General features: G+C 42.9%; 1 protein-coding gene across 1 annotated transcript in view; it reads right to left on the minus strand.

Annotated features, from left to right (window-relative positions):
• Positions 1 to 26,847, minus strand: part of PPEF1 (protein phosphatase with EF-hand domain 1) — a 108,689-nt gene that overhangs the window by 60,223 nt on the left and 21,619 nt on the right. The window contains exons 4-5 of the mRNA XM_069760064.1: positions 23,991 to 24,151; positions 1,343 to 1,457 (exon numbers count right to left, since the gene is read on the minus strand). Coding sequence (XP_069616165.1) covers positions 1,343 to 1,457; positions 23,991 to 24,151 — 276 coding nt within the window. The remainder of the gene's footprint in view (positions 1 to 1,342; positions 1,458 to 23,990; positions 24,152 to 26,847) is intronic.

Consider the following 26,847-nt stretch of genomic DNA (forward strand, 5'->3'; position numbering starts at 1 on the left):
TATTTTCTATCTTCAGGCTAGTTAGTTTCTCAGGCTGTGCCGAGTTGCATAGGCAGAGTTAGGCGCAATCCACGGCTGCCTCTAGTGTTGTTTGGAGAGGATTAGGGATTGCGGTCTGCAGAGTTCCCACGTCTCAGAGCTCGTTCTATGATTTTGGGTTATTGTCAGATCACTGTATGTGCTCTGACCGCTATGTCCATTGTAGTACTGAATTGCCTTTCATAACAGCGGCCTATCACGTTCACTAATCAAAGTCATTTTATGTTTGTGTGTGTGTGTAGCCCATTCACTATCCCTATCTATTACCCAACCCCTGAAGATGGCTGGACCATCATTGTAAATACACCATTGTAAATACACACCTGTGCTTTGTATCTCCCCCACCTCATTGTAGATTGTAAGCTCTCACGAGCAGGGGCGTCTTATTTCGCTTTAATTATTGTATTAACGTTGTTACTTATGACTGTTGTGTTTGAAGCTGTTAAACTGTAAAGCGCTGCGGAATATGTTGGCACTATATAAATAAAGATTATTATTATTTATAACATTATGATCAGTGGTGTCCCAGAGGTGGGGACAAAGAATGAAGCCACAGAAGTTATGTTAGCAGTTTCTTTAGCAGTCCTCTTGCACAGCAAAACAGCAATACTCTGAGGATTGGTGAGTTTTTAGGTTTGATTAGTGAAGTTGTGTTCTAATGGCCTTTAAAATAATCCAGCCATTCACAGCTACAAATTGCAGTTGAAAAAGCTCATTAATGTACTATTTTCTTGCCTGAATCTCACACTGCAGCTTAAAGAGGTTGTCCACTACTAGACAACCCCTACTTAATAATTTCAGTGCCCAAAGTAAAAATGAAAAAACAAAAATGTGTCCTCACTGCACCTCTGCAGCAGCGTCATTCCAGCGATGTTGGCGCCGCTGTTCCCAGAGAGTGAAGTGACATTGTTGTGTCACATTCTGGCTGCAGTCAGTGAGCAGCCGCTTGTCAGCCACAGCCTTTCCTTTATCGTCAGTGTGGATGTCCACCCTGATAGAATATTAATGATCTGCAGTCAAACAGCGGCCGTTCATTGATAGCAGCCGGCACCGGGGAGGCACATGAGACAACAATGGCGCAGACATCACTGGAACAGCGCCACTGCTGAAGGTGAGTATACATTATTTTTATTTTAATTTGGGCTCTGAAATGATTAAGCTTGTGTTTTGCAATAGTGGACAACCCATTTAAGAAATAATTTCAATACAGTCCCTTTATTTTACATCTTGTCAGATACTAATCCTGTTATCAAATGTCGTCACATGAAGCTGCACAATGTTTTCTCCTGCATGCTATACTCACCACATACGGTAATCTGTTTAGAGTAGGATGTAGTTAAATGAACAACGTTTGGCATTTGTTTCAGGAACTTTTTGATTTCGTGGAAGAGCTGAAGAACATAGCGGGCATGAAGTAGCTGCAACATGAACAGTTAATTATTGTATAATATGTATATGTAATCATTTCATATAAATGCTTCCACTACCATAATGTGTTGCATACTGTTTTGACATCCATTGGAAACATCTAGGATTTATAATATTAACATGTTCACTGCCAATGATTTATATATATACAATGACTTTAAATTAGCTCTGAGATTAGCATGCTGCAGCAACCACTGGCCTCAGCAATCATGTGCCGTACATGCTAATATCAATGCTGTGGCCAGTGAATAGCTTCTTCAGACCCTGTAGGAAAATAAATACATATCGGTGGGGATGACAACAAGAAGCAAGCAAGCAGCAATGGGGAATTTAATGGGTGAGTAATATAACTATATATATATATATATATATATATATATATATATATACACAGTGGGGCAAAAAAGTATTTAGTCAGTCAGCAATAGTGCAAGTTCCACCACTTAAAAAGATGAGAGGCGTCTGTAATTTACATCATAGGTAGACCTCAACTATGGGAGACAAACTGAGAAAAAAAAATCCAGAAAATCACATTGTCTGTTTTTTTTACATTTTATTTGCATATTATGGTGGAAAATAAGTATTTGGTCAGAAACAAAATTTCATCTCAATACTTTGTAATATATCCTTTGTTGGCAATGACAGAGGTCAAACGTTTTCTGTAAGTCTTCACAAGGTTGCCACACACTGTTGTTGGTATGTTGGCCCATTCCTACATGCAGATCTCCTCTAGAGCAGTGATGTTTTTGGCTTTTCGCTTGGCAACACGGACTTTCAACTCCCTCCAAAGGTTTTCTATAGGGCTGAGATCTGGAGACTGGCTAGGCCACTCCAGGACCTTGAAATGCTTCTTACGAAGCCACTCCTTCGTTGCCCTGGCGGTGTGCTTTGGATCATTGTCATGTTGAAAGACCCAGCCACGTTTCATCTTCAATGCCCTTGCTGATGGAAGGAGGTTTGCACTCAAAATCTCACGATACATGGCCCCATTCATTCTTTCATGTACCCGGATCAGTCGTCCTGGCCCCTTTGCAGAGAAACAGCCCCAAAGCATGATGTTTCCACCACCATGCTTTACAGTAGGTATGGTGTTTGATGGATGCAACTCAGTATTCTTTTTCCTCCAAACACGACAAGTTGTGTTTCTACCAAACAGTTCCAGTTTGGTTTCATCAGACCATAGGACATTCTCCCAAAACTCCTCTGGATCATCCAAATGCTCTCTAGCAAGCTTCAGACGGGCCCGGACATGTACTGGCTTAAGCAGTGGGACACGTCTGGCACTGCAGGATCTGAGTCCATGGTGGCGTAGTGTGTTACTTATGGTAGGCCTTGTTACATTGGTCCCAGCTCTCTGCAGTTCATTCACTAGGTCCCCCCGCGTGGTTCTGGGATTTTTGCTCACCGTTCTTGTGATCATTCTGACCCCAAGGGGTGGGATTTTGCGTGGAGCCCCAGATCGAGGGAGATTATCAGTGGTCTTGTATGTCTTCCATTTTCTAATTATTGCTCCCACTGTTGATTTCTTCACTCCAAGCTGGTTGGCTATTGCAGATTCAGTCTTCCCAGCCTGGTGCAGGGCTACAATTTTGTTTCTGGTGTCCTTTGACAGCTCTTTGGTCTTCACTATAGTGGAGTTTGGAGTCAGACTGTTTGAGGGTGTGCACAGGTGTCTTTTTATACTGATAACAAGTTTAAACAGGTGCCATTACTACAGGTAATGAGTGGAGGAAAGAGGAGACTCTTAAAGAAGAAGTTACAGGTCTGTGAGAGCCAGAAATCTTGATTGTTTGTTTCTGACCAAATACTTATTTTCCACCATAATATGCAAATAAAATGATAAAAAAACAGATAATGTGAATTTCTGGATTTTTTTTTTCTCAGTTTGTCTCCCATAGTTGAGGTCTACCTATGATGTAAATTACAGACGCCTCTCATCTCTTTAAGTGGTGGAACTTGCACAATTGCTGACTGACTAAATACTTTTTTGCCCCACTGTAGACATACACTCACACACATTATATATATATATATATATATATATATATACATACACTCACACACATTATATATATATATACTATATATATATATATATATATATATATATATATATATATATACTGCTCAAAAAGTAAAGGGAACGCTAAAATCCCACATCCTAGATATCACTCAATTAATTATTCCAGTTGTAAATCTGTATTCATTACACAGTGGAATGTGTTGAGAACAATAAAACCTAAAAATGATCAACGTAAATCACAACTAATATCCCATTGAGGTCTGGAGTTGGAAAGATGCTCAAAATCAAAGTGGAAAATGAAGTTACAGGCTGATCCAACTTCAGTGAAAATGCCTCAAGACAAGGAAATGATATTCAGTAGTGTGTGTGGCCTCCACGTGCCTGTATGACCTCCCTACAACACATGGGGAGGGTCCTGATGAGGCGGCGGATGGTCTCCTGAGGGATCTCCTCTCAGACCTGGACTAAAGCATCCACCAACTCCTGGACAGTCTGTGGTGCAACGTGACATTGGTGGATGGTGTGAGACATGATGTCCCAGATGTGTTCAATCTGATTCAGGTCTGGGGAACAGGGGGCCAGTCCATAGCTTCAATGCCTTCATCTAGCAGGAATTGCTGACACACTCCAGCCACATGAGGCCTGGCATTGTCCAGCATTAGGAGGAACCCAGGGCCAATCGCACGAGCATATGGTCTCACAAGGGGTCTGAGGATCTCATCTCGGTACCTAATGGCAGTCGGGCTACCTCTGGCGAGCACATGGAGGGCTGTGCAGCCCTCCTAAAAAATGCCACCCCCACCATTACTGACCCACTGCCAAACCGGTCATGCTGAAGTATGCTGCAGACAGCATATTGCTCTCCATGGTGTCTCCAGACTCTGTCACGTCTGTCACATGTGCTCAGTGTGAACCTGCTTTCATCTGTGAAGAGCACAGGACACCAGTGGCGAATTTGCCAATCCTGGTGTTCTGTGGCAAATGTCAATCGTCCTGCACTGTGTTGGGCTGTGAGCACAACCTCTGTTATGATCTGGTGGCCTTGGAGCAGCATGAGACGTACTCTGGAGAAGGTGGCACCTGTACTGACTGCAAACCCTAAACTTAACAGCGCAACTAGAAGTAGCCATGGGGAGTACCTAACACTCCCTAGACCCCTCGACACAGCCTAAGAACTAACTACCCCTAAAGACAGAAACAGGAAACCTATCTTGCCTCAGAGAAAATCCCCAAAGGATAGACAGCCCCCCACAAATATTGACTGTGAGAGGAGAGGGAAATAACATACGCAGAAATGAAATCAGGATTTAGCATAGGAGACCATACTAGCTAAAAAGAAAGAATAGAACAGAGTACTATGCGGTCAGTATTAAAACACTAGAAAATATCCACCACAGAAAATACAAAACACCACATCTGATTAAAGACATGGAGGGTATATGTGCATCTCCAGAGAAATAGCAAAGCTGCAAAAAAATCCTTCACAGACTAAGCTGGACAAGACAAAAACATGAAAATGCACAGAACTATAAGGTCCACAGCAGGTGGACAGCAAAAACAAAGCCAGGACTTATCTTTGAAGAAAAGCACAGCAAACAGGAGAGACCAGAAGGGATGTGAATCCGCCAAAAACAATGGACAACTGGCACAGACTAAAGGATCAAGCAAGGCTATATAGCCCAGCCCAAATTGCAAAAAATAGATACACCTGATAAATGCTGCGATCCAACTACCGCAGCACTACCACTCATAACCACCGAAGGGAGCACAAGAGCAGAGTTCACAACAGTACCCCACCCTTGAGGAGGGGTCACCGAACCCTCACCAGAGCCCCCAGGCCGATCAGGACGAGCCAAATGAAAGGCACAAACCAAATCGTCAGCATGAACATCGGAGGCAACAACCCAAGAATTATCCTCCTGGCCATAGCCCTTCCATTTGACCAGATACTGAAGCCTCCGCCTCGAAAAACGAGAATCCAAAATCTTCTCAACCACATACTCCAATTCCCCATCAATCAACACCGGGGCCGGAGGATCAACAGAGGGAACAACGGGCACCACATACTTCCGCAAGATCTATGGAACACATTATGGATGGAAAAAGAGGTTGGAAGGGCCAAATGAAAAGACACTGGATTGATAATCTCAGAAATCCTATAAGGACCAATAAACCGAGGCTTGAACTTAGGGGAAGAAACCTTCATAGGAACATGACGGGAAGACAACCAGACCAAATCCCCAACCCGAAGCCGGGAACCAATACACCGACGACGGTTAGCAAAACGTTGATCCTCCTCTTGAGACAACACCAAATTGTCCACCACATGAGGCCAAATTTGCTGCAGCCTGTCAACCACAGAATCCACACCAGGACAATCAGAAGTCTCAACCTGCCCTGAAGAAAAACGAGGATGAAAACCAAAATTACAAAAAAAGGCGAAACCAAGGTAGCAGAACTAGCCCGATTATTAAGTGCAAACTCGGCCAATGGCAAGAAAGCCACCCAATCATCCTGATCAGCAGATACAAAGCATCTCAAATAAGTTTCCAAAGTCTGATTAGTTCGCTCGGTCTGACCATTTGTCTGAGGATAAAATGCGGAAGAAAAAGACAAATCAATGCCCAGCCTAGCACAAAAGGCCCGCCAAAACCTAGAAACAAACTGGGAACCTCTATCGGACACAATATTCTCCGGAATGCCATGCAAACGAACCACATGCTGAAAAAGACAACAGAACCAAATCAGAAGAGGAAGGCAATTTAGGCATAGGTACCAAATGAACCATCTTAGAAAACCGGTCACGAACCACCCAGATAACCGACATCCTCTGGGAAACCGGGAGACCTGAAATAAAATCCATAGAAATATGCGTCCAAGGTCTCTCAGGGACAAGCAAAGGCAAAAGCAACCCACTAGCGTGGGAACAGCAAGGCTTAACCCGCGCACAAATCCCACAGGACTGCACAAAAGAACGCACATCCCGCGACAAAGAAGGCCACCAAAAGGACCTACCAACCAAATCTCTGGTACCAAAAATCCCAGGATGGCCAGCCAACACAGAACAATGAACCACCGAAATCTCTTTACTTGTCCATCTATCAGGAACAAACAATTTCCCCACTGGACAGCGGTCAGGTTTATCAGCCTGAAACGCCTGAAGAACCCGTCGTAAATCAGGGGAGATGGCAGAAAGAATCACCCCTTCCATCAGAATGCCGACCGGCTCAAGAACCCCAGGAGAATCAGGAAAAAGACTCCTAGAGAGGGCATCCACCTTAACATTCTTAGTACCAGGAATGTACGAGACCACAAAATCAAAACGGGAGAAAAACAGGGACCATTGAGCCTGTCTAGGATTCAGCCGTTTGGCAGACTCGAGGTAAATCAGATTCTTATGATCGGTCAGGACCACAATACGGTGCTTGGCCCCCTCAAGCCAATGTCGCCACTCCTCAAATGCCCACTTCATAGCCAACAACTCCCGATTGCCGACATCATAATTGCGTTCCGCAGGCGAAAACTTCCGAGAAAAGAAGGCACACGGTTTCATCAAGGAACCATCAGAATTCCTCTGAGACAAAACGGCCCCTGCCCCAATCTCAGACGCGTCAACCTCAACCTGAAATGGAAGAGAAACATCCGGCTGACACAACACAGGGGCAGAAGTAAATCGGCGTTTAAGCTCCTGAAAGGCAGAAACAGCCGCAGAGGACCAATTCGTCACATCAGCGCCTTTCTTCGTCAAATCGGTCAGAGGTTTAACCACACTGGAGAAGTTGGCAATGAAACGACGATAAAAATTAGCAAAGCCCAAGAATTTCTGAAGGCTCTTCACAGATGTGGGCTGAATCCAATCATGAATGGCCTGAACGTTAACCGGATCCATTTCTATAGATGAGGGAGAAAAAATGAAGCCCAAAAAAGAAACCTTCTGCACTCCAAAGAGGCACTTTGACCCCTTCACAAATAAAGCATTATTACGGAGGATCTGAAATACCATCCTGACCTGTTTCACATCAGACTCCCAATCATCGGAAAAAATCAAAATATCATCCAAATATACAACCATGAATTTATCAAGATAACTCCGAAAGATATCATGCATGAAGGATTGGAACACAGAAGGAACATTAGAGAGTCCGAATGGCATCACAAGGTATTCAAAATGGCCTTCGGGCGTATTAAATGCAGTTTTCCATTCGTCACCCTGCTTAATACGAATAAGATTATATGCCCCTCGAAGGTCAATCTTAGTAAACCAGCTAGCCCCCTTAATCCTAGCAAGCAAATCAGTAAGCAAAGGCAACGGGTATTGAAATTTGACCGTGATCTTATTCAAGAGGCGATAATCAATACAGGGTCTCAAGGAGCCATCCTTCTTGGCAACAAAAAAAAAACCTGCTCCCAATGGTGAAGAAAATGGCCGAATATGGCCCTTCTCCAAAGACTTTTTAATATAGCTCCGCATGGCGGCATGTTCTGGCACAGACAGGTTGAAAAGTCGGCCCTTAGGGAACTTACAACCTGGAATCAAGTCAATAGCACAATCACAGTCCCTATGTGGTGGAAGGGAACTGGATTTGGGCTCATCGAATACATCCTGGAAATCTGACAAAAACTCAGGAATTTCAGAAGAGGGGGAAGAGGAAATTGACATCAAAGGAACGTGACCATGAACCCCCTGACAACCCCAACTAGTCACAGACATAGATTTCCAATCTAACACTGGATTATGTAGCTGTAACCATGGAAAACCCAGCACAATATCATCATGCAAATTATGCAACACCAGAAAACGACAATCTTCCTGATGGGCTGGCGCCATGCGCATGGTCAGCTGTGTCCAAAACTGAGGTTTATTTTTAGCCAACGGTGTAGCATCAATGCCCCTTAAAGGAATAGGGTTCTGCAAAGGCTGCAAGGGGAAACCACAACGTCTGGCAAATTCTAAGTCCATTAAGTTCAGAGCGGCGCCTGAATCCACAAATGCCATAACAGAAAATGATGATAATGAGCAGATCAAGGTCACAGATAACAGAAATTTAGGTTGTACAGTACTTATGGTAACAGAACTAGCGATTCTCTTTGTACGCTTAGGGCAATCAGAAATAATATGAGCAGAATCGCCGCAGTAAAAACACAACCTATTCTGACGCCTGAATCTTTGACGTTCAGCTTTAGACAAAATCCTATCACACTGCATAGGCTCAGGGCTCCGCTCAGAGGACAACGCCACAGTGTGCACAACTCTGCGCTCGCGCAAGCGCCGATAAATCTGAATGGCCAGAGACATAGAATCACTCAGACCAGCAGGCGTGGGGAACCCCACCATAACATCTTTAACGGATTCAGAAAGACCCTTTCTGAAAATTGCCGCCAAGGCATCCTCATTCCATTTAGTCAGTACAGACCATTTTCTAAATTTCTGGCAATACGATTCTGCATATTCTTGACCTTGACACAGGTCCGGCAAGATTTTCTCAGCTTGATCCACAGAATTAGGCTCATCATACATTAACCCCAATGCTTGAAAGAAAGAATCAACATTAAGCAAAGCAGGATTGCCAGATTCCAGGGAAAATGCCCAATCCTTGTCGTGTTTGGAGGAAAAAGAATACTGAGTTGCATCCATCAAACACCATACCTACTGTAAAGCATGGTGGTGGAAACATCATGCTTTGGGGCTGTTTCTCTGCAAAGGGGCCAGGACGACTGATCCGGGTACATGAAAGAATGAATGGGGCCATGTATCGTGAGATTTTGAGTGCAAACCTCCTTCCATCAGCAAGGGCATTGAAGATGAAATGTGGCTGGGTCTTTCAACATGACAATGATCCAAAGCACACCGCCAGGGCAATGAAGGAGTGGCTTCGTAAGAAGCATTTCAAGGTCCTGGAGTGGCCTAGCCAGTCTCCAGATCTCAACCCTATAGAAAACCTTTGGAGGGAGTTGAAAGTCCGTGTTGCCAAGCAAAAAGCCAAAAACATCACTGCTCTAGAGGAGATCTGCATGGAGGAATGGGCCAACATACCAACAACAGTGTGTGGCAACCTTGTGAAGACTTACAGAAAACGTTTGACCTCTGTCATTGCCAACAAAGGATATATTACAAAGTATTGAGATGAAATTTTGTTTCTGACCAAATACTTATTTTCCACCATAATATGCAAATAAAATGTTAAAAAAACAAACAATGTGATTTTCTGGATTTTTTTTTCTCAGTTTGCCTCCCATAGTTGAGGTCTACCTATGATGTAAATTACAGACGCCTCTCATCTTTTTAAGTGGTGGAACTTGCACTATTGCTGACTGACTAAATACTTTTTTGCCCCACTGTATATGTATATATATATATATATATATATATATATACAGTACAGAGCAAAAGTTTGGACACACCTTCTCATTTAAAAGATTTTTCTGTATTTTCCTGACTATGAAAATTGTACATTCACACTGAAGGCATCAAAACTATGAATTAACACATGTGGAATTGTATACTTAACAAAAAAAGTGTGAAACAACTGAAAATATGTCTTATATTCTAGGTTCTTCAAAGTAGCGACCTTTTGCTTTGATGACTGCTTTGCACACTCTTGGCATTCTCTTGATGAGCTTCAAGAGGTAGTCACCGGGAATGGTATTCCAAAAATCTTGAAGGAGTTCCCAGAGATGCTTAGCACTTATCCCTTTTGCCTTCACTCTGCAGTCCAGCTCACCCCAAACCATCTCGATTGGGTTCAGGTCTGGTGACTATGGAGGCCAGGTCATCTGGCGTAGCACCCCATCACTCTCCTTCTTGGTCAAATAGCCCCTACACAGCCTGGAGGTGTGTTTGTGGTCATTGTCCTGTTGAAAAATATATGATGGTCTAACTAAACGCAAATCGGATGGAATAGCATGCCGCTGCAAGATGCTGTGGTAACCATGCTGGTTCAGTATGCCTTCAATTTTGAATAAATCCCCAACAGTGTCAACAGCAAAGCACCCCCACACCATCACACCTCCTCCTCCATGCTTCACGGTGGGAACCAGGCATGTAGAGTCCATCCGTTCACCTTTTCTGCGTCGCACAAAGACACGGTGGTTGGAACCAAAGATCTCAAATTTGGACTCATCAGACAAAGCACAGATTTCCACTGGTGTAATGTCCATTCCTTGTGTTCTTTAGCCCAAACAAGTCTCTTCTGCTTGTTGCCTGTCCTTAGCAGTGGTTTCCTAGCAGCTATTTTACCATGTAGGCCTGCTGCACAAAGTCTCCTCTTAACAGTTGTTGTAGAGATGTGTCTGCTGCTAGAACTCTGTGTGACATTGACCTGGTCTCTAATCTCAGCTGCTGTTAACCTGCGATTTCTGAGTCTGGTGACTCGGATAAACTTATCCTCAGAAGCAGAGGTGACTCTTGGTCTTCCTTTCCTTGTGCAGTCCTCATGTGAGCCAGTTTCTTTGTAGCGCTTGATGGTTTTTGCCACTGCACTTGGGGACACTTTCAAAGTTTTCCCAATTTTTCGGACTGACTGACCTTCATTTCTTAAAGTAATGATGGCCACTCGTTTTTCTTTACTTATCTGCTTTTTTCTTGCCATAATACAAATTCTAACAGTCTATTCAGTAGGACAATCAGCTGTGTATCCACCAGACTTCTGCACAACACAATTGATGGTCTCAACCCCATTTATAAGGCAAGAAATCCCACTTATTAACCCCTTTCTGACCTCGGACGGGATAGTACGTCCGAGGTCAGAACCCCCGCTTTGATGCAGGCTCCGGCGGTGAGCCCGCATCAAAGCCGGGACATGTCAGCTGTTTTGAAGAGCTGACATGTGTCTGCAATAGCGGCTGGTGAAAACGCAGACAGCAGCATTTAACCGGCGCTTCCGGCCATCGGGCCGGAAATGAGCGCATCGCCGACCCCGTCACATGATTGGAGGTCATCGATGCTTGTGCATAGTAACCATAGAGGTCCTTGAGACCTCTATGGTTACTGATGCCGGTTTGCTGTGAACGCCACCCTGTGGTCTGCGCTCATAGCAAGCCTGTATTTCAGCCACAAAGCAGCGATCTGATGATTGCTGCTATGTAGCAGAGCCGATCGAGTGGTGCCAGCTTCTAGCCTCCCATGGAAGCTATTGAAGCATGGCCAAAGTTAAAAAAAGTAAAACAAAATGTGAAAAAAATAAAAAAAATATAAAAGTTTAAATCACCCCCCTTTCGCCCCATTCAAAATAAAACAATAAAAAAATCAAACCTACACATATTTGGTATCGCCGGGTTCAGAATCGCCTGATCTATCAATAAAAAAATCATTAACCTGATCGCTAAACAGTGTAGCGAGAAAAAAATTAAGTTTTTTTTTGTCGCCGCGACATTGCATTAAAATGCAATAACAGGCGATCAAAAGAACGTATCTGCACAAAAGTGGTATCAATAAAAAGGTCAGCTTGGAACGCAAAAAAAAAGCCCTCAACTGACCCCAGTTCACGAAAAATGGAGACGCTACGGGTATCGGGAAATAGCGCAATTTTAAAAAAATTTTTTTTTTAGCATAGTTTGGAATTTTTTTTCACCACTTAGATAAAAGCGAACCTAGACATGTTTGGTGTCTGTGAACTCATAATGACCTGGAGAATCATACCATCAGGTCAGTTTTAGCATTTAGCAAACCTAGCAAAAAAGCCAAACAAAAAACAAGTGTGATTGCACTTTTTTTTTGCAATTTCACCGCACTTGGAATTTTTTTCCTGTTTTCTAGCACACAACATGGTAAAACCAATGATGTCGTTCAAAAGTACAACTCGTCCCGCAAAAATAAGCCCTCACATGGCCATATTGATGGAAAAATAAAAAAGGTATGGCTCTGGGAAGGAGGGGAGCAAAAAACGAACACGGAAAAACGGAAAATCCCAAGGTCATGAAGGGGTTAAACCTGACAGGCACACCTGTGAAGTGAAAATCATTCCTGGTGACTACCTCTTGAAGCTCATCAAGAGAATGCCAAGGGTGTGCAAAGCAGTAATAAAAGGAAAGGGTGGCTACTTTGAAGAACCTAGAATATAAGACATAATTTCAGTTGTTTCACACTTTTTTGTTAAGTATATAATTCCACATGTGTTAATTCATAGCTTTGATGCCTTCAGTGTGAATGTACAATTTTCACAGTCATGAAAATACAGAAAAATCATTAAATGAGGTGTGTCCAAACTTTTGCTCTGTACTGTATATATATATATATATATATATATATATATATATATATATATATATATATATATATATATATATATATATATATGTACACACTGCTCAAAAATATAACGGGAGCACTTAAGCAACAGAATATAACTCCAAGTAAATCAAACTTCTGTGAAATCAAACAATTTTTACAGTCATGAAAATACAGAAAAATCATTAAATGAGAAGGTGTGTCCAAACTTTTGGTCTGTATATATATATATATATATATATATATATATATATATATATATATATATATATATATATATATATATACTAGATGGTGGCCCGATTCTAACGCATCGGGTATTCTAGAATATGTATGTATGTATGTATATAGCAGCCACATAGTATATAGCACATGCCACGTAGTATATATGAGTACTATGTGGCCTGTGGTATATACCATGTGGCTGCTATATACATACATATTGTAGAATACCCGATGCGTTAATATAGGCCACGCAGTAAATAACACTGCCCACGTAGTATATAACACAGCCCACACAGTATATAGCAGCCACGCAGTTTATAGCAGCCACGCAGTACATAACACAGCCCACGTAGTATGTAACACTGGCCACGTAATATATAAGACAGCCCACGTAATATACACGCCTCCCCCTATACAGTACAGATAATGGCCGGTATATACACTGCCTCCTCCCTGCAGTGTCCGCACATTACACAGGATATATATTATACACACATTATGTATATATATATATACACCCCTCCCCCTATACAGTACAGATAATGGCCGGTATACACCGCCTCCTCCCTGCAGTGTCCGCACATTACACAGGATATATATTATATACACACACTATGTATATATATATAGATATACACCCCTCCCCCTATACAGTACAGATAATGGCCGGTATACACCGCCTCCTCCCTGCAGTGTCTGCACATTACACAGGGTATATATTATATACACACACTATGTATGTATATATATATATATATATATATATATATACACCCCTCCCCCTATACAGTACAGATAATGGCCGGTATACACCGCCTCCTCCCTGCAGTGTCCGCACATTATTTACACCGCCGTGCACACGCTGCGCCATCTCTCCATGTAATCTCACTGACACATAGGCCCACCCCCTGGGCCTCCTCTGACAGAAAATGGCGCAGGTTCTGGGTTGCTCTCCAGGCCCCCCGGTATTTCTCTCCGTACTCGGTACCTATTAAGCGTCCACATGTAAGCAGCAAAGGAGCTCCTTGGTGAGGAGAAGCCGTCATCCTCACGCCGAGGGTGCGCCACCGGTGCCAGAGAAGCATTGTGAAATTACCCAGAAGGCTTAGCGGTCTCGTGAGACCGCTAAGTCATCTGGGTAATTTCGCAATGCATCCTGGGAACGGAAGATGGCGGCAGCCACGCGCGTCTCGGCACAGCTTCGCTGGATCCCGGCGGGTGAGTATATAACTATTTTTGATTTTAAGTATTTTTTTTAACAGGGATATGGTGCCCACACTGCTATATACTGCGTGGGCTGTGTTATATAGTACGTGGGCCATGTTATATACTGCATGGGCTGTGTTATATACTGCGTGGCCTGTATTACTGCATCGGGTATTCTACAATATGTATGTATATAGCAGCCACATAGTATATAGCACAGGCCACGTAGTATTTGTCTGCTATATACCATATGGCCTGTGCTATATACATGCATAGATATTCTAGAATACCCGACGCATTAGAATCGGGCCACCATCTAGTATATATATATATATATATATATATTTATATATATTTATATATATTTATATATAAACTCGAGTATAAGCCGAGATTTCAGCCCAAATTTTTTGGCTGAAAGTGCCCCTCTCGGCTTATACTCGAGTCACGGTGGGCGGTAGTGTCGGCGGGTGAGGGGGAGAGGGCGCTGAGGCATACTTACCTAGTCCCGCCGCTCCTGGCGCTGTCCCTGCAAACCCACGGTCTCCGGGTGCCGCAGCTCTTCCCCAGTTCAGCGGTCACGTGGGACCGCTCATTAGAGAAATGAATATGGACTCCACTCCCATAGGGGTGGAGCCGCATATTCATTTCTCTAATCAGCGGTAACGGTGACCGCTGATAGAGGAAAAGGCTGCGGCACCGAAAACCAGCTGTGCGGGAGAAGGAGCGGGACGCCGGGAGCAGGTAAGTATCGCATATTCACCTATCCCCATTCCACACGCCGGGCGACGCTCCATCTTCCCGGCGTCTCTCCGCACTGACTGTGCAGGTCAGAGGGCACGATGACGCATATAGTGTGCGCGCCGCCCTCTGCCTGATCAGTCACTGCGGAGAGACGCCGGGACGAGATCCCGGGAGCTGCAAGCAAGAGAGGTGAGTATGTCATTTTTTTTCCTTATTGCAGCAGCCGCAGGCAGCATTATATATACCGGTAGCACAGCTTTATAAGAAGCATCTATGGGGCACAAATGAACGGTGCAGAGCACTATATGGCAGAGCTTTATAAGGAGCATCTATGGGGCACAAATGAACGGTGCAGAGCACTATATGGCAGAGCTTTATAAGGAGCATCTATGGGGCCATAATGAACGGTGCAGAGCACTATATGGCACAGCTTTATATGGCACATCTATGGGGCAATAATGAACGGTGCAGAGCATATATGTGGCACAGCTTTATATGGAGCATCTTATGGGGCAATAATGAACGGTATGGAGCATTATATGGGGCTCCTGATTCAATATGGATATTCAAAAACACTTAACCTTAATTCACCGGTAGCTGCTGCATTTCCTACCCTAGGCTTATACTCGAGTCAATAAGTATTCCCAGTTTTTTGTGGCAAAAGTAGGGGGGTCGGCTTATACTCGGGTCGGCTTATACTCGAGTATATACGGTATATATATTGGGACATTTCTTGTTAGAATTTCTTCACATTGACAATTAGGAAAAGATCTATAAAATCTGAAATTGTCCTGTAAAGTACAGTTTAACAGGCAACAATGCCACAGTCATTGTAATGAGTGTTCCTAGGGGCAATTGTTTCCGAATGTTCGCCTCTCTCTAAACAGGCCCAACAATCACCCCACGAATGAATAAAATGTTTGTCGGGTAAAATTATTTTTGAGCTTGCTTAAAAAACATTCTTATTACCAGCACATCGTCCTATTTAACCAATCATTTTAACGATCATTCTGTGCATGTAGAATTTTGGTGGGCCTGTATAAATAGGATACTAAATAACCGCATGTAGCTGATCAACAATCGTTTAATGGCCAGAGTAAGCCATTAATTATTTCGAAAACTATTTTAACCTCTTTGATGTCACAGTGAGCATTGAATGCCTTTCTGACAAATCCTTTTTTTCACTTTTTTTGTTATCACAACTCACAACATTTAATCTTTTTCTTTTTTTTGCGATGAGTTGTGCTTTTAGTCATTTACAAGAGCGAATAGCTTAGCAAATAGCAAACCTTTTAACTCTTTATTACGAGGAATTTAAACAAAACATCAGTTCTGCCAATGTTTTTAAATACAGTTATATGAAAAGGTTTGGGCACCCCTATTAATCTTAAGCTTAATGTTTTATAAAAATTGCTTTTTTTGCAACAGCTATTTCAGTTTCATATATCTAATAACTGTTGGACACAGTAATGTTTCTGCCCAGGGCCGGATTTAGGAGGTGGGTGGCCCGGGGCCCATTTTGGAGGGAGGCCCATTTTTCAAGGTGCTGCAATATGTAATGCAAAAACACAAAATTAAACAAACGCAAGTTTATTTACAAAAATCATTTACACAGAGTAATTCAAGTAAAATCATTAATTTTTTTTCAATCCGGGCACTTTCCTTGATTTTTGTGCTGCAAAATCACTAATGATGTCACTAAAGTCCAATTCATGCAGTATATCTGACCTTGTCAACCCTTGAAGTCCTGAAAGGGCGTTAAAGATTAAAATATGTTCATATGTATGTATGTATATTGTAGAAATTTGGGCTATCTATATCAAAGACTGCTGCTGGGCTCTATATGTCAGAGGCTTCTGCTGGGCTCTACATGTATGAGAGGCTTCTGCTGGGCTGTATATATATGAGGGGCTTCTGCTGGGCTGTATATATATGAGGGGCTTCTGCTGGGCTGTATATATCAGAGGCTGTTTACCTGTATATATCAGAGGCTGTTGCTGTGCTGGCTGTATATGTATGAGAGGCTTCTGCTGGGCTGTATATGTATGAGAGGCTTCTGCTGGGCTGTATATACAGTGGGGCAAAAAAGTATTTAGTCAGTCAGCAATAGTGCAAGTTCCACCACTTAAAAAGATGAAATTTACATCATAGGTAGACCTCAACTATGGGAGACAAACTGAGAAAAAAAAATTCAGAAAATCACACTGTCTGTTTTTTTATCATTTTTTTTGCATATTATGGTGGAAAATAAGTATTTGGTCAGAAACAAACAATCAAGATTTCTGGCTCTCACAGACCTGTAACTTCTTCTTTAAGAGTCTCCTCTTTCCTCCACTCATTACCTGTAGTAATGGCACCTGTTTAACCTTGTTATCAGTATAAAAAGACACATGTGCACACCCTCAAACAGTCTGACTCCAAACTCCACTATGGTGAAGACCAAAGAGCTGTCAAAGGACACCAGAAACAAAATTGTAGCCCTGCACCAGGCTGGGAAGACTGAATCTGCAATAGCCAACCAGCTTGGAGTGAAGAAATCAACAGTGGGAGCAATAATTAGAAAATGGAAGACATACAAGACCACTGATAATCTCCCTCGATCTGGGGCTCCACGCAAAATCCCACCCCGTGGGGTCAGAATGATCACAAGAACGGTGAGCAAAAATCCCAGAACTACTCGGGGGGACCTAGTGAATGAACTGCAGAGAGCTGGGACCAATGTAACAAGGCCTACCATAAGTAACACACTACGCCACCATGGACTCAGATCATGCAGTGACAGACGTGTCCCACTGCTTAAGCCAGTACATGTCCGGGCCCGTCTGAAGTTTGCTAGAGAGCATTTGGATGATCCAGAGGAGTTTTGGGAGAATGTCCTATGGTCTGATGAAACCAAACTGGAACTGTTTGGTAGAAACACAACTTGTCGTGTTTGGAGGAAAAAGAATACTGAGTTGCATCCATCAAACACCATACCTACTGTAAAGCATGGTGGTGGAAACATCATGCTTTGGGGCTGTTTCTCTGCAAAGGAGCCAGGACGACTGATCCGGGTACATGAAAGAATGAATGGGGCCATGTATCGTGAGATTTTGAGTGCAAACCTCCTTCCATCAGCAAGGGCATTGAAGATGAAACGTGGCTGGGTCTTTCAACATGACAATGATCCAAAGCACACCGCCAGGGCAACGAAGGAGTGGCTTCGTAAGAAGCATTTCAAGGTCCTGGAGTGGCCTAGCCAGTCTCCAGATCTCAACCCTATAGAAAACCTTTGGAGGGAGTTGAAAGTCCGTGTTGCCAAGCAAAAAGCCAAAATCATCACTGCTCTAGAGGAGATCTGCATGGAGGAATGGGCCAACATACCAACAACAGTGTGTGGCAACCTTGTGAAGACTTACAGAAAACGTTTGACCTCTGTCATTGCCAACAAAGGATATATTACAAAGTATTGAGATGAAATTTTGTTTCTGACCAAATACTTATTTTCCACCATAATATGCAAATAAAATGTTAAAAAAACAGACAGTGTGATTTTCTGGATTTTTTTTTCTCAGTTTGTCTCCCATAGTTGAGGTCTACCTATGATGTAAATTACAGACGCCTCTCATCTTTTTAAGTGGTGGAACTTGCACTATTGCTGACTGACTAAATACTTTTTTGCCCCACTGTATATATATATGAGGGGCTTCTGCTGGGTTCTATATGTCAGAAGTTTCTGCTGGGCATTATATCACTCGTTGTGTATGTCCTATTCTAATGTATAATGTATAATGCTCTTCTGTCAACAAACTGTCATGTCAACTATGTAATTCCTTTATGATTTTTATGATTTAAGTTGTGCTGCTGTGATACCATAATTTCCCACGGGATCAATAAAGTGTATCGTATCGTATCGTATATGTCAGAGGCTTCTGCTGGGCTGTATATGTATGAGAGGCTTCTGCTGGGCTGTATATGTATGATAGGCTTCTGCTGGGCTGTATACAGTCATGGCCAAAAGTATTGACACCCCTGCAATTCTGTCAGATAATACTCATTTTCTTCCTGAAAATGATTGCAAACACAAATTATTTGGTATTATTATCTTCATTTAATTTGTCTTAAATGAAAAAACACAAAAGAGAATGAAGCAAAAAGCAAAACATTGATCATTTCACACAAAACTCCAAAAATGGGCCAGACAAAAGTATTGGCACCCTCAGCCTAATACTTGGTTGCACAACCTTTAGCCAAAATAACTGCGACCAACCACTTCCGGTAACCATCAATGAGTTTCTTACAATGCTCTGCTGGAATTTTAGACCATTCTTCTTTGACAAACTGCTCCAGGTCCCTGATATTTGAAGGGTGCCTTCTCCAAACTGCCATTTTTAGATCTCTCCACAGGTGTTCTATGGGATCCAGGTCTGGACTCATTGCTGGCCACCTTAGAAGTCTCCAGTGCTTTCTCTCAAACCATTTTCTAGTGCTTTTTGAAGTGTGTTTTGGGTCATTGTCCTGCTGGAAGATCCATGACCTCTGAGGGAGACCAAGCTTTCTCACACTGGGCCCTACATTATGCTGCAAAATTTGTTGGTAGTCTTCAGACTTCATAATGCCATGCACACGGTCAAGCAGTCTAGTGCCAGAGGCAGCAAAGCAACCCCAAAACATCAGGGAACCTCCGCCATGTTTGACTGTAGGGACCGTGTTCTTTTCTTAGAATGCCTCTTTTTTTCTCCTGTAAACTCTATGTTGATGCCTTTGCCCAAAAAGCTCTACTTTTGTCTTATCTGACCAGAGAACATTCTTCGAAAACGTTTTAGGCTTTTTCAGGTAAGTTTTGGCAAACTCCAGCCGGGCTTTTTTATGTCTCGGGGTAAGAAGTGGGGTCTTCCTGGGTCTCCTACCATACAGTCCCTTTTCATTCAGACGCCGACGGATAGTACGGGTTGATACTGTTGTACCCTCGGACTGCAGGGCAGCTTGAACTTGTTTGGATGTTAGTCGAGGTTCTTTATCCAACATCCGCACAATCTTGCGTTGAAATCTCTTGTCAATTTTTCTTTTCCCTCCACATCTAGGGAGGTTAGCCACAGTGCCATGAGTTTTAAACTTATTGATGACACTGCGCACGGTAGACACAGGAACATTCAGGTCTTTGGAGATGGACTTGTAGCCTTGAGATTGCTCATGCTTCCTCACAATTTGGCTTCTCAAGTCCTCAGAGAGTTCTTTGGTCTTCTTTCTTTTCTCCATGCTCAATGTGTTACATACAAGGACACAGGACAGAGGTTGAGTCAACTTTAATCCATGTTAACAGGCTGCAAGTGTGATTTAGTTATTGCCAACACCTGTTAGGTGCCACAGGTAGGTCACAGGTGCTGTTAATTACACAAATTAGAGAAGCATCACATGATTTTTCAAACAGTGCCAATACTTTTGTCCACCCCCTTTATTATGTTTGGTGTGGAATTATATCCAATTTGGCTTTAGGACAATTATTTTTGTATTTTTTCACTTAAGGCAAATTAAATAAAGATATTAATACCAAATAATTTGTGTTTGCAATCATTTTCAAGAAGAAAATGAGTATTATCTGACAGAATTGCAGGGGTGTCAATACTTTTGGCCATGACTGTATGTATGTGAGGCTTCTGCTGGGCTGTGTATATATATATATATGAGGGGCTTCTGCTGGGCTGTATATGTATGAGAAGCTTCTACTGGGCTGTGTTTATATATGAGGGGCTTCTGCTGGGCTGTATGTTTATGAGGGGCTTCTGCTGGGCTCTATATGTCAGAGGCTTCTGCTGGGCTCTATGTGCATGAGAGGCTTCTGCTGGGCTGTATATGTATGAGAGGCTTCTGCTGGGCTGTATATGTATGAGAGGCTTCTGCTGGGCTGTATATATATGAGGGGCTTCTGCTGAGCTGTATATATATATAAGGGGCTGCTGCTGGGCTGGATATATTAGAAGCTGCTGTTGGGCTGTATATATATGAGGGGCTGCTGCTGGGCTGTATATATCAGAGGCTGTTGCTGTGCTGGCTGTATATAGAATAGAGGCTGAGGGGCGGTATAAAGTGTATACACAGCAATATACTGTAAACAGGTCCATACTATATACATACAGTATACACAGACACACTGTAATGCAGGATATAGTGTGGACTTGTATATACAGTATGGTACTGTGTAGGACAGGAGCTCCAAGAAAGATATACAGACAGACACACATAGACACACACACAGACAGAGATCATACTCACCCACCGCGACACTGTGAAGACTGAACCACTTCACCTCTGGATCTTCAGTGACTGAAGATCCAGAGTGAAGTCCTGCCGCGCTCCGCGGTGGAGAATCCTCTTCTCGCGCTGACATCGTGGCTCCACCTCCTTCCTCAAAGGTAGCTGAACAAACTCTCATCTCATCTAATCCGAGGTAGCGATCATGTAGCTGAATAGGTAGCACCTAGAAGCTTCTGTTGGGATCAGAGAAGGCTGACGCATGCCATAAGCTAAGCATTAGGTACAGGGAGGGTACTAAGGAACTCTGACTAGCCAGGTCAGTGAATGCTGACACAGGTCAGGTGCTATGACTCTGCCGCTCTGCGCCAGCCACTGAGATGTAGGACCGTTGCCAGGTCCCTACACTTTCAATAGTTTCTCTTTTGTTAAATATTCCTTATCATTAGATATGGTTCACAGCAAAGAGACGTGTATTTTACATGTTTTGAGATATTTATCCCTATATTGGTGGGAGGCCCCCGCTTGGTGGGTGGCCCAGGGCCCAGGCCCCTTGGGCCCACCCCTAAATCCGGGCCTGTTTCTGCCTTGAAATGAGGTTTATTGTACTAACAGAAAATGTGCAATCTGCATTCAAACAAAATTTGACAGGTGCATAAGTATGGGCACCCCACCAGAAAAGTGACATTAATATTTAGTAGATCCTCATTTTGAAAAAATAACAGCCTCTAGTCGCTTCCTGTAGCTTTTAATGAGTTCCTGGATCCTGGATGAAAGTATTTTTGATCATTCCTCTTAACAAAACAATTCCAGTTCAGTTAAGTTTGATGGTCCCCGAGCATGGACAGCCCTCTTCAAATGATCCCACAGATGTTCAATGATATTCAGGTCTGGGGACTGGGATGGCCATTCCAGAACAGTGTAATTGTTCCTCTGCATGAATGCCTGAGACGATTTGGAGCGGTGTTTTGGATCATTGTCTTGCTGAAAGATCCATCCCCTGCGTAACTTCAACTTTGTCACTGGTTCATGAACATTATTGTCAAGAATCTGCTGATACTGAGAGAAATCCATGCGTCCCTCAACTTTAACAAGATTCCCGGTGCCGGCATTGGCTACACAGCCCCAAAGCATGATGGAACCTCCACCAATTTTTACTGTGGGTAGCAAGTCTTTTTCTTGGAATGCTGTGTTTTTGGCCGCCATGCATAACACCTTTTTGTATGATCAAACAACTCAATCTTGGTTTCATCAGTCCACAGGACCTTCTTCCAAAAAGAAATTGGCTTCTCCAAATGTGCTTTTGCATACCTCAGCCGACTCTGTTTGTGGCGTGCTTGCAGAAACGGCTTCTTTCGCATCACTCTCCCATACAGCTTCTCCTTGTGCAAAGTGTGTTGTATAGTTGACTGATGCACAGTGACACCATCTGCAGCAAGTTGATGCTGCAGCTCTCTGGAGGTGGTCTGAGGATTGTCCTTGACTGATCTCACCATTCTTCTTCTCTGCCTTTCTGATGTTTTTCTTGGCCTGCCACTTCTGGCCTTAACAAGAACTGTACTTGTGTTCTTCCATTTCCTTACTATGTTCCTCACAGTGGAAATTGACAGGTTAAATCTCTGAGACAGCTTTTTGTATCCTTCCCCTGAACAACTATGTTGAATAATCTTTGTTTTCAGATCATTAGACAGTTGTTTTGAGGAGCCCATGATGCCACTCTTCAGAGGAGATTCAAACAGGAGAACAACTTGCAAGTGGCCACTTTAAGTAGCATTTCTCATGATTGCATACACCTGGCTATAAAGTTCAAAACTCAATGAGGTTAGAAAACCAAAAAAAAGTGCTTTAGTAAGTCAGTAAAAAGTAGGTAGGAGTATTTAAAACAAAAAAATGATAAGGGTGCCCATACTTATGCACCTGTCAAATTTTGTTTGAATGCAGATTGCACATTTTCTGTTAGTACAATAAACCTCATTTCAAGGCAGAAACATTACTGTGTCCAACAGTTATTAGATATATGAAACTGAAATATCTGTTGCAAAAAAACATTTTTTATTAAACATTAAGCTTAAGATTAATAGGGGTGCCCAAACTTTTTCATATAACTGTATATACTTTTATGGGGTTCATGATGCAATATAATTGACTTGGTAACTTTCTTCTGTGATTCAATACCTTTATGGTGATAATCAACATGTATTGTTTTTTAATTATGCTTTGCCACAAAGCTTGCTTTTGTTTTTGTTTTAATTTTGCAATATATGAAGCTTTTAGATCACTTTTCATTTTTTTGTGAGGCAAGATGAACACAAAAAGTAATTTTCACATTGTACCACTATGCAGTATAAGCCATGATATAGTTTCATAGTGTGTTACAGCCACAGTGATACCAGATATATGTTGGCTTTGCTGTTTTTTTTCATAATTAAACCATCTGGGATCTGATAGGCTGAGGAGTTTGCAGTCATGAAAGCCATTGCCGAGCTGCCTTGTTGCCATAGCAACCATTGGTACCCCACAAGTACGATGTGGGGTGATGTTGGACTGAAAGAGGGAGTTTTCTCCCTCCGTCACACTCATCACAATCAGCTGTCAGTATTGATATCAGCATGTGGGGGGATAAGGTTCTGAGATTGGAGCCAAGACTGGACCAAGCACACACTGTAGTTGGCATGGGTGCTACTCCTGTGTCATCCCTGTGAAGTAACTGTGTGGCAGATTGCAGGAAAGCACTTGCAATTTGGATGTACAGTTACATCGTTTTGCAGGAAGGGATTAAGGACGGATGGATCAAGAAAGCTGTAGCAGTTATAACCAATCAAATGTTAGCAATTTCTAGGGACCTGCTGATCTGATTAATGGGCTTACCTTTTCTTGCTTGAAAGCATCGAGGAGAATATTTGTGTCAGATTCAGATAACGGAAAAGAAAGTCGTGGTCCATCATAAGAGTCAGGCACTTCAATTGTTTCATAGTCCAAAAGCTTTTTTTGTCCCTCTTTTGAGTTGCTGAATATATCCGATATTAAGTCTGCAACATAAAGCATTTATGTTTGCTTTTTGTTTAACACTTAAGAATTTCGTAGATACTTTCATATAGTCTAACTCTAAAGGATATGTGTGAATGACGTTTTTTTTAGACGCGTGTGAACTAGCCAAGTTTTTCAGGTGGAAAGGCAGAGCCAGTCGTTTTTACACTTCTATGAATATGTTCATTAATTTTAGCGTTTATTTGTCATGTTTTGTCAAGCACAATGCCAGTCTTAATGAATTGACCCCATATTGCAACAAAAGAAAGACAGTTGTTTAGGTAGAAATTATATTTAGATTGATAAACATGCATCAATGTTTCTATATATGGTCCTTTCAGCTTCTGGGCGCGACAAAACTAGTTTTATTTTCTGGCTATAGTTAGGCCTATGTTACCAGGAAGGTGGGCATGTCCCTCTTTGCTGCAAGCATAGTATCACAGCCTTAGAGTAAGACGAGGTTCCCTGTTATGATCAGGTGACATTGGAGCAGCATGAAAACTTTCACTGGAGTAGGTGGTAACTATACTGACCGCAAACCCTGATCTTAACCCCGCAACTAGAAGTAGCCGTGGGGTGTGCCTAACAAAACCTAGACACCTCAACACAGCCGGAGGACTAAATACCCCTATAGATGGAAATAGGAATCCTACCTTGCCTCAGAGCAGAACCCCAAAGGATAGGCAGCCCCCCACAAATATTGACTGTGAGTAGTAGAGGAAAAGACACACGCAGGCAGGAAACAGGATTTAGCAAATGAGGCCACACTAGCTAAATAGGAAAGGATAGGACAGGATACTAAGCGGTCAGTATTAAAAATCCTTCCAAAAATATCCACAGCAGAAAATACAAAAACTCCACCATCTAACTAAAGATGTGGAGCGTATATCTGCAACTCCAGAGAATCCAACAAGACTGAGAAAACACTGACACAGTCTAAGCTGGACAAGAGAAAAACAAATGAATAGCACAGAATATAAGCACACTGCATGTGTGCCACTGAAAAAGAAACAGACACTTATCTTTGCTGAATTGGCAGCTAAGCAGGAGAAGCCAGAAAGTGATCCAACACTTCACAAGAAACATTGACAACTGGCAAGGACTAATGAATCCTGCACACCTAAATATCCCAGTCAGAACTGCAATCAGCAGATACACCTGGCCAGGACTGCGACTCAGAGACAACTGCATTCCCACCTACAACCACTGGAGGGAACCCAAAAGCAGAATTCACAACAGTTCCCACAATTATCTTTTGGTGAGTTTTTCACATTGTAGATTTTCTGCACCATTTTTGCACCCATTAAAGTGATCCTGTCAGCAGGATTTTGATAAGTAAACTTCAGGCATTGTCATGTTGCCACTGTTATACTGATTAAAATGATTCCTGGAGTGAAGAAATCCATCTTGTGGTTCTTGTGTAATCAGTGTTAGAAGTTTTCAGTTAATGATAGGCCCGTCTGTTATGACCTGGTGGTTAGGAGCACCCGACCTGATAGTTAAACTCATACAGGACGAGCTCTGGGATGTGGGAGCTCTGCTGACCGCAAGCCCTAATCCTATCACACACACTAAAAATAGCCGTGGAGCGCTCCTGACGCTCCCTAGGCGCCTCGTCACAGCCTCAGAGCTAGCTAGCCCTAGAGATAGAAAATAAAGCCTACCTTGCCTCAGAGAAATTCCCCAATGGAATAGGCAGCCCCCCACATATAATGACTGTGAGAAAAGATGAAAGTCACAAACGCAGAAATTAAATAGGTTTCAGCAAAGAGAGGCCAGACTTACTAAATAGACAGAGGACAGGAAAGGAATCTTTGCGGTCAGCACAAAAACCTACAAAAGACCATGCAGAGTGTGCAAAAAAGACCTCCGCACCGACTCACGGTGTGGGGGGGGGGGGCCCACTCTGCATCCCAGAGCTTCCAGCTAGCAAGACAAAATCAGGATAACCAGCTGGACAAAGAAACAATGAGCAAAAATAACAATAAGGAACTTAGCTTCTGCAGGAGAAGACAGGTCACCAAGCAGATCCAGGAGCGAACTGAACCAATGCTAAAACATTGACAGCTGCATGGAGTAACGATCTGAGTGGAGTTAAATAGAGAAGCCAACCAAAGGATAAACCACGTCACCTGTGTAAGGAACCTCAGAAGCAGCAGCTTCACTCATAGCCACCAGAGGGAGCCCATAGACAGAACTCGCCGAAGTACCATTCACGACCACAGGAGGGAGTTCGACAACAGAATTCACAACACCCGTCCTTCCGGGTGAGACTGTAGGTAGGGCCTTATCTTCTTTTTCTTAGCCTGAGAAACCAAGGAAAGACCTGCCCACAGGCTGCCCCCGAAGAACAAACAGTCTGTCTCTCTCTGTCTCTATGATGAGGAACATGTTTGTGCTTCGGGGCGGCCTGAGGGCAGAGTCTTTCCTTGGTTTCTCTGTCTTAGGCCGGTTTCACACATCAGTGGCGCCGGTACGTGAGGTGACAGTTTCCTCACGTACCGGAGCCACTGACACACGTAGACACATAAAAATCAATGCATCTGTATTCTGTTCAGATGTCATTGATTTTTTGCGTGCCAAACACGGAGACATGTCAGTGTTCGTGGGAGCGCACGTATTACACGGACCCATTAAAGTCAATGGGTCCGTGTAAAGCACGTACCGCACACGGACGTTGTCCATGTGCAGTCCGTGT

Source organism: Ranitomeya imitator, chromosome 3 (genome assembly GCF_032444005.1).
Source record: "Ranitomeya imitator isolate aRanImi1 chromosome 3, aRanImi1.pri, whole genome shotgun sequence".
Classification (NCBI taxonomy): Eukaryota; Metazoa; Chordata; class Amphibia; order Anura; family Dendrobatidae; genus Ranitomeya; species Ranitomeya imitator.